The sequence below is a fragment of the Suncus etruscus genome, chromosome 15 (genome assembly GCF_024139225.1).
Source record: "Suncus etruscus isolate mSunEtr1 chromosome 15, mSunEtr1.pri.cur, whole genome shotgun sequence".
Taxonomy (NCBI): Eukaryota; Metazoa; Chordata; class Mammalia; order Eulipotyphla; family Soricidae; genus Suncus; species Suncus etruscus.
This window is the reverse complement of record NC_064862.1, coordinates 83,300,656-83,314,387: the sequence shown is the minus strand read 5'-3', so window position 1 is coordinate 83,314,387 and position 13,732 is coordinate 83,300,656. Positions and strand designations below refer to the sequence as shown.

Below are 13,732 nucleotides of genomic sequence, written 5' to 3'. Positions count from 1 at the left end.
TTTTTTTTGGGGGGAGGGGGGTCACACCTGGCAGCGCTCAGGGGTTACTTCTGGCTCTATGCTCAGAAATCACTCCTGGCAGACTCGTGGGACCATATGGGATACCGGGATTCGAACCACCGACCTTTTCTGCATGAAAGGCAAATGCCTTACCTCCATGCTATCTCTCCAGACCCAGAATTGAACTTCTAATGGCAACCATTGTCTAATCCCCCTCTGTCCTGTGTCTCCTGATAGTCATTACCATTCCCTCCTCACTTATTTCAATTTTAAGGCATCTTTTGTGCAGAGGTCATTTGCAAAGTCTTACATCAATGGTACTGAAACAGGATGTGTGCTTTTGACATTGTTACACACACACACACACACACACACACACACGCACATACGCACATACGCACGCGCACACACACACCACAGCTCAGCACAATCCCCTGGAGTCTTCAGGCTTTAAAACCTCCTGTGGGTACTGACAGATGGTTAAATGGGTTGGAAAAGGGTCAGAGTGATAGTACTATAGTAGAGGGGCCGGAGAGATAGCACACAATGGTAGGGCGGGCGTTTGCCTTACACGTGGCTGACCCAGGTTGAACCCAGGTTCAATTCCCGCCATTCCATTTGGTCCCCCGAGTCTGTCAGACGCAATTTCTCTTTCTTTCTTTCTTTCTTTTTTTTTTTTTTTTTTTTTTTTGGTTTTTGGGTCACACTCGGCAGTGCTCAGGGGTTACTCCTGGCTCCATGCTCAGAAATTGCTCCTGGCAGGCACGGGGGACCATATAGGATACCGGGATTCAAACCATCGTCCCTCTGCATGGAAGGCAAACACCCTACTTCCATGCTATCTCGCCGGGCCCTAGAATTGAACTTGTTCTTTTTTTTGGGGGGGAGGGGGGTCACACCTGGCAGCGCTCAGGGGTTACTTCTGGCTCTATGCTCAGAAATCACTCCTGGCAGACTCGTGGGACCATATGGGATACCGGGATTCGAACCACCGACCTTTTCTGCATGAAAGGCAAATGCCTTACCTCCATGCTATCTCTCCAGACCCAGAATTGAACTTCTAATGGCAACCATTGTCTAATCCCCCTCTGTCCTGTGTCTCCTGATAGTCATTACCATTCCCTCCTCACTTATTTCAATTTTAAGGCATCTTTTGTGCAGAGGTCATTTGCAAAGTCTTACATCAATGGTACTGAAACAGGATGTGTGCTTTTGACATTGTTACACACACACACACACACACACACACACACACGCACATACGCACATACGCACGCGCACACACACACCACAGCTCAGCACAATCCCCTGGAGTCTTCAGGCTTTAAAACCTCCTGTGGGTACTGACAGATGGTTAAATGGGTTGGAAAAGGGTCAGAGTGATAGTACTATAGTAGAGGGGCCGGAGAGATAGCACACAATGGTAGGGCGGGCGTTTGCCTTACACGTGGCTGACCCAGGTTGAACCCAGGTTCAATTCCCGCCATTCCATTTGGTCCCCCGAGTCTGTCAGACGCAATTTCTCTTTCTTTCTTTCTTTCTTTTTTTTTTTTTTTTTTTTTTTGGTTTTTGGGTCACACTCGGCAGTGCTCAGGGGTTACTCCTGGCTCCATGCTCAGAAATTGCTCCTGGCAGGCACGGGGGACCATATGGGACGCTGGGATTCAAACTGATGACCTTCTGCATGAAAGGCAAACGCCTTACTTCCATGCTATCTCTGCAGCCCCAATTTCTCTTTCTTTTTTTTTTTGTTTTTTGTTTTTTGTTTTTTGGGCCACCCGTTGATGCTCAGGGGTTACTCTTGGCTATGTGCTCAGAAATCGCTCCTGGCTTGGGGGACCATAAGGGACGCCGGGGGATTAAACTGTGGTCCATTCTAAGCTAGCGCATGCAAGGCAGAAACCTTACCACTTGTGTCATCACTCTGGCACCCCAGGAACAATTTCTGAGTGCAGAGCCAGGAGTAGCCCCTAAGCGCCGTGGGTGTTGGCCTCCCCCGCCAAAAAAAAATAATAATTCGATTATTCAAGCTACAGCCCCATAGGCCGGGTTCAAGTTTTTATTTCTAGAGCTTTCTTCATACCCCATCACCCCACCCACCCCCCACTTCACCTCGCTGGAGAAAATTCCAGAAAGTTTAGGTTTGAGGGCGGTTTCGGGCACTTTGCCATCTCTTAAAGTTCTCATCCCTCGAAATAAGAAATGGGCCTGGGAGGTTAGACAATTAATGTCGTCTGTGGTTGGTTATTTTTAATAACCCACGAGTGGGCTGGGAGGTGGGTGCAGCTCGGAGCGAGTTGCTGCTCGGACGCCCACGAACAGATGGAAATAAACACAGTAGGTAGGTCACCCGCCACCACAGTCACGCAGCCGCCATGGCGAGTTCTCCTTTGGCCCAAAAGAAAAGATTTTCTGGACAAACAGACTTGAGGTGGACCCTCTGCTGGGTCTGCTGTATTGATAAGTTTTTGCTGGGTGACAAATCACCTCCATGGTAAATGAAAGCAACAGGTAACATTTACCTTCACAGATTGTTTTTCTCCGTGTGTGTGTGTGTGTGTGTGTGTGTGTGTGTGTGTGTGTGTGTGTGTGTGTGTTGGGGCCACACCTAGAGGTACTCAGGGGGACCTCCTGGAGGACCCAGGGGCCGGAGAGATAGCATGGAGGTAAGGCATTTGCCTTGTATGCAGAAGGTTGGTGGTTCGAATGCCGGCATCCCATCCCATATGGTCCCCCGAGTGTGCCAGGAGCAATTTTTTTTATGGTTTTTGGGTCACACCGGCAGTGCTCAGGGGTTACTCCTGGCTCCATGCTCAGAAATTGCTCCTGGCAGGCACGGAGGACCATATGGGACGCCGGGATTCGAACTGATGATCTTCTGCATGAAAGGCAAACGCCTTATCTCCATGCTATCTCTCCAGCCTCGCCAGGAGCAATTTCTGAGCTTAGAGCCAGGAGTGACCGCTGAGTGCTGCCGGGTGTGACCCAAAAACCAAAAAAAAAAAAAAAAAAAAAGAGAGAGAGAGAGAGAGACCCCCAGTTGGTGCTCTGGGGGCATAAACAGTGCTGGGAATGGAACTGGGGTTGATTGGATGTGGGGTAAGTGCCAAAACCCCTGTACTACCTCTTCCCCAGTTCTGTCTTTTTTAAATTAGTTTTAAATTGGAGCCAGAACAAGAGCACAGTGGGTAGGGCATTTGCTTTGTACACAGCCAACCCTGGATCAACACAGGTTCAATCTCTGGCATTCTATATGGTCACTGAGCCTGCCAGAAGTGGATTCTGAGTGCAGAGCCAGGAGTAATCCCTGAGTGCTTTCAGGTGTGGCCCCCCCCCCCAATTAAAAATTTAAAAAAATAAGATGAAATAGAAATGAAACCAAAGAGAATGATGTCCAATAAAAACACACTTTAAAATTTTGTTTTAAATTTTGGATTACACCTGATTGTACTCTTGGCTTACTCCAGGCTTTCTGCTCAGGGGTCACTCCTGGCAGTGTTCAGGTAACCTGATGGGATGTTGGGGATTGAACCCAAGTCAGACACATATAAGGCAAGCACCTTCCCTGCTGTACTATCTTTCCAGCCCTTCTCCTTTCATTTTTTTGCTCTTCTTAGTTTTTCTTTTGGCTTTTTTTTTTTTTTTGGTCACACCAGTCGTGCTCAAGGCTAACTCTGTTTTCTTTTCTTTTTTTTTTTTTTTTTTTTGGTTTTTGGGTCACACCCGGCGGTGCTCAGGGGTTACTCCTGGCTGTCTGCTCAGAAATCGCTCCTGGCAGGCACGGGAGACCATATGGGACGCCGGGATTCGAACCAACCACCTTTGGTCCTGGATTGTCTGCTTGCAAGGCAAACACCGCTGTGCTATCTCTCCGGGCCCTATTTATTTATTGTTTTAGGCCACACCTGACAGTGCTCAGGGATGACTCAGGTTCAGGGGACCCTACTGGGTGTCGGGGATCAAACCTGGATTGGCTGCTGCAAGGCCAGCACCCTACCCACTGTCTGTTTGCTCTGATCACTTCTTTCATTTCTTTCATGGCCCAACCAAATCTCCTTGTAACAGGAGGAGCTGTGGCCTGAGTGTATTCTGCCCACTGGTGACAGTGGTGCCCAAAGACCTCCCCCCAAATCACAAACCCCCTTCTCTGCCTCCCTCATCTAGATTTTTGGTTACACCAGGTTGGAGCCCCCATAAGTCCCCCCCCCCCAAGAGAAGCAGATGGTTGGCTACAGACACGTTTTCTTTTAATGAGAAAAGAACAAACAAATCTGTTTTCAACAGTCATGCCAGGAAGGGAGGGTGTGGGGACCCTCACTTTGAGCCCCCCACCCCCATCATGTTTGAGGGTGGGGAAACTGAGTCTAGAAGGAAGTTTGAGGAGCTGGAATGCAGCCAGGGTTCCTGGGTGTCCGAAGGAGTCCACTCTCATCTGCTAGATGCTCTGTAGCAAGTGCAGAGAGCGGAGAAGGCGCCGTCGGACTGTGGGGGTGCAGCCACCGCTCCTCAGGACCCCCAGCGGGTAGGAGAGGCGGGACTGGCCCTGTTCCCACACGCTGAGCATCAAACCTTCGCCTCGGCCGCTCAGCACCAGATGCGCTTGCTTTGCAGTGAAACTCACCTGTGAGGTGGGGGTGAGGTCCAGAGATGCGTCCCCCATAGTTGAGTGGGGGGAAACTCTGAGAACCTCCTGTCTTGATTTTTTAGGGGGTGGAAGGTCACACCTGACAGTGCTCAGGGTTGACTCCTGGCTCTGTGCTCAGGGATCACTCCTGGTTCTGAGAACTTCCCATCTGGACCCACCAAGTGAGTTAGTGGGGAAACTGAGTCTCAGAGACATTTCCCCCTTCCCACACCTCTCCAGGCTAATCCCCTTTTTATATATGATTTGATTTTTTTTGGCAACACCCTGTGACACTCAGGGATTACTCCTGGCTCTGCACTCAGAAATCGCTCCTGACTTGGGGGAGCATATGGGATGCCAGGGATCGAACCGAAGTCTGTCCTGGATCAGCCACGTGCAAGGCAAATGCCCTACCGCTGCTCTATCTCTCCAGCCCCTGCTCCTGGTTCTGTGTTCAGAAATCACTCCTGGAAGGCTCGTGGCACCCTAAGGGATGCTGGGATCAAACCAGCTCAGTCCCGGGTGGGCCACATGCAAGGCCAATGGCCCTACAGCTGTGCTATCACTCCAGCTCCTATATGTGTTTTGATTTTCTTTTTGAGTCACACGGCAGTGTTCAGAACTGACTTCTGGTTCTGTGCTCAGGGATCCCTCCTAGCAGTGCTCAAAGAACCATATGCAATGCAAGGCATCGAACCCGGTCAGCCACATGCAAGATCAGTGCTTGAACCCTATCTCTTTGACCTGGGAAAGAAATATTCTCAGGATTCTCTGGCAGCTCCCCGGGTCCCTCACTGTCTCCGTACATGCTTGGTGGTCAGTTTTATAGGTTTGTGCTCAAAAATCATCTTCATGCCACACTTCATCCACACTCCTCCCAGCAGAAATGGCAGAATGGGGGCTTCCAGAATCAAGAGACCGGCCCCCCTATGTCCCGCCGAATCCCTTCACCTGCAAGGTGTGATCGCTGAAGAGCAGCAGCAGGGCACGCGGGGATGCGAGGAAACGCAGCAGGCACAGGCCATGGTCAGTATATGGAGCTGGTGCATCTCTGTCCTAGGAATAGGAATGCAGCCAGAGTTCAGGACTTGGGCTAACCCCGCCCACTCTGTCCATAGCCCCGCCCACAACACAAGACAACCCATCAACCAGCAACGACCACGCCCCTTCCACTACGGCCCCGCCCTAACATGTCCTGGTCCCGCCCCTTCCGCCCTGCTCACCAATCCCCGTCGCCTCCGTCGCCGCAAATAGCCAGTAAAAAGCTGCAGAACTGCCAGCTTGGCACTCAGAGGTCCTGGCACATCTCTGGGCGCCCACGTGTACACACTTCCCCGGGCAGGCATGTAGCTGACTTTCCTGGGGGACAGCCACGAGAGGGCCTCACCAGGGCGTCTCTGACTTGTCCCATCCCACTTGTTGTCTTCCCGGGTCCCTCTTGCTGGTCTTCAAACCCATCATGTTGGCCCCATGCAGGGGTTTGCATATGCTGACCCCTCTTTACATTCACACCACCAAAACCTCCTTTTCCAGGGAGGGTCCCCCCCAAACAGAAAACAAAGCCAATTGATGAGGTGACACCACTCCACCTGTCACTTCACCCAGCTCACCTCCTTTATTTTATTATTTATTTATTTTTGGTTTTTGGGTCACATCCGGCAACGCTCAGGGGCTCAGAAATCGCTCCTGGCAAGCTTGGGGGACCATATGGGATGCCGGGATTCGAACCACCATCCTTCTGCATGCAAGACAAACACCCTACCTCCATGCTATTTCTCCAGTCCCTCATCTCCTTTATTTTATATGGCTTCTCAGGGCCACACCCGACAGTGCTCAGGAATTACTCCTGACTCTACACTCAGGAGTTACTCCTGGAAATGCTTGGGGAACCATATGGGATGCTGGGAATCAAACCCAAATGAGGTCAGTGCCCTCCCCGCTGTGCCTCGCTCTGGCCCCCGGTCATTCATCTCTTTAGCTCTGTTCAGGTTTTCCCAATCACTGAGAGGCTATGTGTGTGTGTGCCCCAGAGGGAGGCCTGGGACACTGACAATGATGGAAACGCCAAACTTACCCCTCTGGGGGACGCACGGCCATGTGAGTGCCATCCCGAAACAAAACCCCGCTGCCCCCGTCCGACAGCTGGTAGCCGAAGCCATACTTTCTGGAATAATCTACCCACTTAGGGGCCCAGAGAATGGGCTGCTGCTCTTCCAGGGGGTCCTGTGTGGCTAGATACAAAGGCAGGGTGTAAGTGGCTCCAGGCAGAGAGGGGAGGGGGGATGTGGAGAAGATCCAGATGGGAAAGATTAGAGTGGGCCAGAGTGACAATATAGTGAGGCTGTACACAGCTGACATAAATTCAATCTCCTGTACCCCATATAGTCCCCAAGTACTGCCAGGAGTGAGGCCTGCATGCAGAGCTAGGAGTAATCCCTGAGTACTGCTGGGTGTGGACTTAACATTCAGAAAAGTAGATCAATAAGGCTGGGTTATGTTTGACCCCAAAAATGGTGGGTGGGGGTGCCCTTTACAGCACTGTGTAGGGGACCTGGGGGGAAGAACAAGAATCCTTCTCGGGCCCGGAGAGATAGCACAGCGGCGTTTGCCTTGCAAGCAGCCGATCCAGGACCAAAGGTGGTTGGTTCGAATCCCAGTGTCCCATATGGTCCCCCGTGCCTGCCAGGAGCTATTTCTTTTTTTTTTTTTTTTTTTTTTTTTTTGGTTTTTGGGCCACACCCGGTAACGCTCAGGGGTTACTCCTGGCTATGCGCTCAGAAGTCGCTCCTGGCTTGGGGGACCATATGGGACGCCGGGGGATCGAACCGCGGTCCGTCTCCTAGGCTAGCGCAGGTAAGGCAGGCACCTTACCTCCAGCGCCACCGCCCGGCCCTCCAGGAGCTATTTCTGAGCAGACAGCCAGGAGTAACCCCTGAGCAATGCCAGGTGTGGCCCAAAAAACAAAAAAAAAAAAAAGAAAAACAAAAAAAAAAAGAATCCCTCTCCCAGGAACTCCTTTTTGTTTGTTTTTGGGCCACACCTGGTGGAACTCAGAGCTGACTCCTGGCTCTGCACTTAAGGATAGATCTTCATGGTGCTTGGAGGGCCCTAGAGGTGCTGGGGATCGAATGTGGTCAGATGCATGCAAGACAAACATCCTCCCCAATGTTCTATTGCTCTGCTCCCTACACCAGAGGAGGGTTTGGGTCACACCTGGTGGCACTCTGGGGTTACTTCTGGCTCTGCACTCAGAAATCGCCCCTGGCAGGCTCGGGGGACCATATGGGATGCTGAAAATTAAACCTGGTCCGTCCAGGGTTGGTCACGTTCAAGGCAAATGCCCTACTGCTGTGCTATCACTCCGACCCTACACCAGGAATTCTTCTTGGCACAAGGCAGAGTCAGGGCTTGGGGCTCCCAAGGGGGCATGTGGGTGGCAGTTCATTGAGAGAAGAGAATAAAGGGCTTAAGGATGTGGGGGACAGGACGGGGATGGACTCTTTAACTGGGACCAGAAGTGAAAGTGAGCTGGGGGGAGATGGATGCCTACCCAGGTCCAGGGTAGATCCAGGGTCCAGGCAGAGTCTCAGGCTTCGAATGGCCTCCTCCACTTCTCCCCTGGGGCTCCCCTCAGGCTCTGTGGAGGCAGACTTGGGTAGGGGATGCTGGGAAAAGGCTAGACAGCCCCCCCCCCAGACCGCCCACATCAGACAACTCCCAAAACAGCCGTGTGCTCAAGTCTTGGATCTGGAGAAAACACCAGCGCTTAAGTCATCTCCATATGAACATTCTTGAATGCAGAGAAGGTGGAGCCTGAGGTGCAGGATCTGACCCCCACTTCTTCATTTTTGGGGGGGTCACAATGGGCAGTGCTCAGTGGTACTCCCAGTTCAGTGTTCAGGGCTCGGTCCTGGTAGGGCTCAGGGGATCACGCAGTGCTGGGACAAAATTCCATAAACCCTCATATAACCCCATGAGGCGTGTCCCCTGCCCCTGCCCACCACTTCTCAGCCCACAGCCCTGCCTCTGACAGGGTCTACTCACCATTGGGGTCAGTTCTGAGGGACCCTTGGGAGAGCAGGTGGGTGGGACACTCGGTGTTAGGAGCCCTTGTCTCCAACAGGGGGGCCTAAAAGAGAAAAACAGGAATGGGGCAGATTCTGGAATCCCTGAAGGTCCCACCATCTCCCCCAGTCCAGCGTTGAGGGCCTCAACAATGCCTGAAGAAAAGGAGAAAATGATGGGGCGCAGGCATCTGAGCCCTAGGGTGCAACAGAGGCAGATACAAAGAGCTTAGGTTGTATGTGTGGGTGCCTCAGCTCTGCTAGGGCTTGCTCTGGAATGGCTGGGCTGTAGCCAATTCTGGGGCACAGGGATGTGCTGACCCTCACCCTAGGTTCTCACCTTGCCCCCCAATTCCATGGAATCAGGATTCCCTCCATCTTCTCCTGGACCCGAGGCCTCCTCTGGGGTGAAGGGACCTGAGGAGACACAGGACTCTTGGGATGAAGAGCCGAACCCCAATCAGGGTGGCTCTTAGTAGCAAAGTGGGTGGGAAGGAGGGTAGGTGGAGTGGCAGGGGTGAAGGGTGGGGCAGGGGAGAGGAGAGAGGAATGGGGAGAATGATGGGGAGCAAGATTTTACATGGGGATGGATACTGGGGGGAGGATGGCACAGGAGCAGATGGACGAACAAGGGAGCACTAGGGACCACAGAGAGAAGTGGGGGGCAGGAAGACTCACAGGGGGGCCGACACTGGCTCAGCATCATCCGTCCCACTTTCCGGAAGAGGCGACTCAGAGGTGGGGGAACAGCGAAGATCGGGGGGCTGTGGCAGGAGTGGGGTGGCAGTCTATCCGGGGTGAAGCCCTGGCAGAGTGGAAAAAACGGGTCAGCTCCAGTCCAGAGGCCTCACACCCCCATTCCAGCCTCCCCGCACCTGGGTGAAGAAATCGTCCTGCAGAAGCAAATCCAGGCTGGGACGCCCTGCAGGGTCGGGAGCCAGCAGGCGGGCGATGAGGCTCCGGGCGTTGGGGGACAGGTGGGCCGGCTCAGGGTAGCGGCCAGCTCGGATATTCTGGTACATCTCGGATAGGGGGGCCGCCGAGAAGGGGGGTGCGCCGGTCAGCACCATGTACCTGGATAGAAGGGATTCTGCCTGCTTGCACCTGGCCCAGGGACGGTGACCCCATCTCCTTGCACCGTCCACGCACTCCAGCATCTACATCTGGTTACTTCTAGCTCTACACTCAGAAATCGCTTCTGGCAGGCTCGGGGGACCATATGGGATGCCGGGATTCGAACCACCGTCCTTCTGCATGCAAGGCAAGCGCCCTACTTCCATGCTATCTCTCCAGCCCATACACACTCTCTTTTTCTTGTTAGATTTTTGGGCTACCCCGGTAGGCTCAGGGGTTAGCCCTGGTTCTGTGCTCAGGCGCGGCCCCTGGCGGCCACTCAGCGAAACAGCAATTGACCACATGCAAGGCAAGTGCAGACGCGGGGGCGGGGGCGAGTTCCCACTCACATGACGCAGCCCAGAGCCCAGATGTCAGACTGGCATGAATGACCGTTCCGGGACACCACCTCTGGGGCCTGGAAATTTGGGGTTCCGCAGAGCACTCTGGGAGAAGGGATGCAGGGGCACAAGTGGGTGAGGGGAGGTCTTCCCGGATCCCTCCTGAGGCTGTTCAGAAGCTGCAGCTCTCACCTATGACAGCGGCCCCCTGGGCCCACCCTGGCGGCCAAGCCCAGGTCCCCGATTTTCACCTCCATGTTCTTGTTCAGGAAGAAATTACCTGTGAACCAGGCCGAGAGAGCATAGGAATGAAGGCATTTACTTTGCATCTTCAGGAGTAACCACAGTACAGAGGGTAGGGTTGAGGCCTTTGCCTTCTACGCTGCCTACCGGGGTTCGAGCCCCAGCATCCCATATACAACCTGGACACATACACACACACACACACACACACACCCCTAGGAGTAATTCCTAAATGCCAAGTCAGGAGTAACCCCTGAGCACCGCCAGCTGTGGTCAAAAGAAAAAAGTAATCTGGGCCAGAGTGATTGTACAACAGGGAGGGCGCTTGCTCTGCGAGCTTTGCGAGCAGCCAACTTGGATTCGAATCCTGCTACCCCTTAGGGTCCCCTGAGCACCTCCAGGAGTAATTCCTGACTGCAGAGCCAGAGTCACACTTGAGCATCACCAGGTGTAGACTCCCCCCAAAAGGACCCTCCCCTAAGCACGAGCCAGGAGTAAGTTCTGTGCACCCCCGGGGTGACCCAACCTCTCTACCAGGGGGAAATGCAAGAGAAGTCAATTCCAAGACAGGGTATGGAGGTGAGGGGTGGTACCCACATCCTTGTGACCATAAACCACACCCGACCCTAACCACGCCTCTAACTCCACCCCTTAGATGAAGACTCCGCCCCTGAATGGTAGTCACGCCCATGCAACCTGACCAGGACCCTAAACAACTGCCATGCCCCTTCTGCCCTCGCCATGTCCCTTGGCACTCACTGAGTTTCAGATCCCGGTGTACGATCCTCCTCTGATGCAAGTAGCTCAGGCCGCTGACCAGGCCACGCAGATAGTAGCGAACTTCTGGCTCCGTCAGAGTGCGTCTCGCCTCCAGGACATGGGCTAGCGACTGCAGATGGCACATGGGCATTCAGTATCGGGCCCACACCAGCAAAGGCTGGGGCATGGGGTGCACGGGGGGGGGGCTGCTTCGAGGGGCTTAGGGTCAAGTGATCAGGACCAAGGCTGAGCTCCACAACCCCACAAGCCAGTGAATGGATGAAGATGCTATTTCAACTGGGCCAAGGGGCATGGCTGAGCACAAAGTTGGGGGGCAGGAGAAACTGAGCTCGGATGGACCCTGGAGGATGTGGGTGGACGCTGCATGTCACAGGACAGCCCGGGTGCAGGCAGATGCAGGCAGGTGCAGGCAGGAGAGACCCAGATGGGCTGAATGGTGGTGAGCATGGCAGACACGGGGAGAAGGGCAACAGGCACCCCGGCACCTGGCGGCTGCAGTATTCCAGCACCATGTACACGTGGTCGCGGTCGGCAAAGTGTCCGTGGAAGGCCACGATGTTGCGGTGTCGCAGGCGGCTGTGCAGGGCGATCTCACGCTCCACCTGCGGGTTCAGGAAGGTGCCCAGGGCCTGGAGACTCAGAATAGATCCCCAAGCTCTGGCCTACCTTCCCCCAAGACCAGGCAATCCACCGATCCCATTTTAGGGGTGAGTATACTGAGGCTATGCTCATGGGCCTGCTCCACGAACCCCCAAACAGTAACTGGGTGTGGATCCCTTTGGTAGGAATATGGGGAGGGGTGTCCGCACCTTCCCACGCAGTCGCAGGCGGCCGCCCCCGCCCCGAGGCACCACCTTGAGCGCGAACACGGAGTTGGTGGACATGTCGGTCAGTTTATAGCAGCGGCTGAAGGCGCCCTGCGGGGAAGGGACGCGCCGGGGGTCAAGAGGACCGGGCGCACAGGTGTGCAGAGCAGCAGGGAACCGCGTCTGCGGGCGCGGGGACCTCGGACCCGGGACACGCGCCCCCTGGGGCGCACTCAGACATAACGGCGACGCCACGCTCCCCTCCGACACCCCCGGAGCCCGCCCCGTCTGTGCCACCGCGCTGAACCCCGCACACCCACCCACCGCCCCGCACACGCAGCGCGCCAAATCCCGCTTCCCGCCACCGTCCTGCGCGCGTCCCCCGAGCCCCAACTCGCCCGCCACGCGCAGAGACGCCCCCCAACGCTGCTAGGGGCGCCCGGCGGCGGAGCCCCAGCTGGTCTGGGTCCCCGATCGGTAATGCACCCCACTCCGTGGGGCGCAGGATCCCCCCCACCTTGCCGATCAGCTTCCCGCGCCGATACACGCGCCCCGAGCCCGGGTCACGCAGGAAAGCAGAGACCGGCGGGCGGTGACTGCGCCGCCGCCGCCTCTGCCGGGACTCCATCCCGCGCTTTGGGGGGGTCTGGCGGGGCGCGGAGCCACGGGCACCCGCGCAGCCTCCGGGCTGGACCCCACGGCGCAACGCCACCGATCTGGGGGCCGCGCGCCTCCCGCGCGTCTTATTGGCTGCGGGGGGAGGAGCGGGGCGGAGCCCAGACGCGCCCCGGGAGGGGGACCGACGCGTGGGGGGCGCGGGGTTTCCAGCCATCCAGGAGCCGCGCGCATCCAGCCCCCGCGCGGACTCCCGCGCCTTCCCAGCTTCCCGCGCCCATTTCCCGGAGCCGCAGACTGAGCTTCCCCGGCAGAGCTCCAGCCCTCCAGGCCCCTTCCAGGGGGAGATGCGGGAGAGGGCTGACAGCTTTGGGGAGCTGGGGTCACAGCCGTATTCAGAGGAGAAAGAGAAAGGGAAGGGCTGGAACTCTGAGGCTGCTGGCGATGAGGCGGAAAGCGATAGGGATCTAGGAAAGGGGACATTGGGGATAAAATGTCTCATAGAGGAAGGAAGATGAGGGCTGGATTTGAGCAACCGAGGGGCCTGGATATTGAAGCTTGCCCCCCCCCCAACACACACACACACACACACACACAAAACCAGGGGACCTCAGGAGACCCAGACTGGATCCGCAAAGCGCTGGCCTGCCTTCTCCCCAGACAAGGCATCCACCGATTCCATTTTACAGGCGAGTACACTGAGGCCCTGGGCACCTACTCAAAGCCCTTGGGTAGCCTGGAATGGACCCGCAGGATTTGAATCCAGGGAGCAGCTGTGGTGGCCGCCACAGGCTTAATCCCCGAGTGTTACATAACACCCCCAACAGGGCGGGGTTAAGGGCTCCCTGTGGCTGAGACCAGGCCTCGGAAATTTCCAGATTTCCCAGTCTGGCAGGGAGAGCTGGAAGTCTTTTGGGCTACAGCCACCTGTCCACCTGGCCTGTCCAGCGGGGAGCCCCAGGGACAGTGGGGAGCCCCCGCCACCCCATGTTTTGGACAGATACAATCTCAGGTACCTTGGCTATGGGTGTTGGGCCTAGGCTCCAGGGCTAGGGAGTCTCAGATAGTTCTGGAGCAAATGTGTGTGGGGTGTGTGGGGTAGGATTGTGAAGGTGAAACAGATATCCCAAGACAGAAGGTGAGGAC

General features: G+C 55.4%; 1 protein-coding gene across 1 annotated transcript; it reads right to left on the bottom strand.

Moving 5' to 3' along the window:
* Positions 1 to 4,230: 4,230 nt before the first annotated feature.
* PLK5 (polo like kinase 5 (inactive)) lies at positions 4,231 to 12,676 on the bottom strand. Its single transcript, XM_049787921.1, has 15 exons — positions 12,489 to 12,676; positions 11,975 to 12,082; positions 11,651 to 11,767; positions 11,145 to 11,274; positions 10,335 to 10,422; positions 10,152 to 10,247; positions 9,564 to 9,762; positions 9,367 to 9,493; positions 9,029 to 9,105; positions 8,669 to 8,753; positions 8,175 to 8,261; positions 6,699 to 6,855; positions 5,848 to 5,983; positions 5,576 to 5,680; positions 4,231 to 4,621 (listed from the first exon to the last, which is right to left on the bottom strand). Exons 1-15 carry the CDS (start codon positions 12,597 to 12,599, stop codon positions 4,436 to 4,438), a joined length of 1,809 nt encoding a protein of 602 aa, XP_049643878.1. The 5' UTR covers positions 12,600 to 12,676; the 3' UTR covers positions 4,231 to 4,435.
* Between the last annotated feature and the right edge of the window lie 1,056 nt (positions 12,677 to 13,732).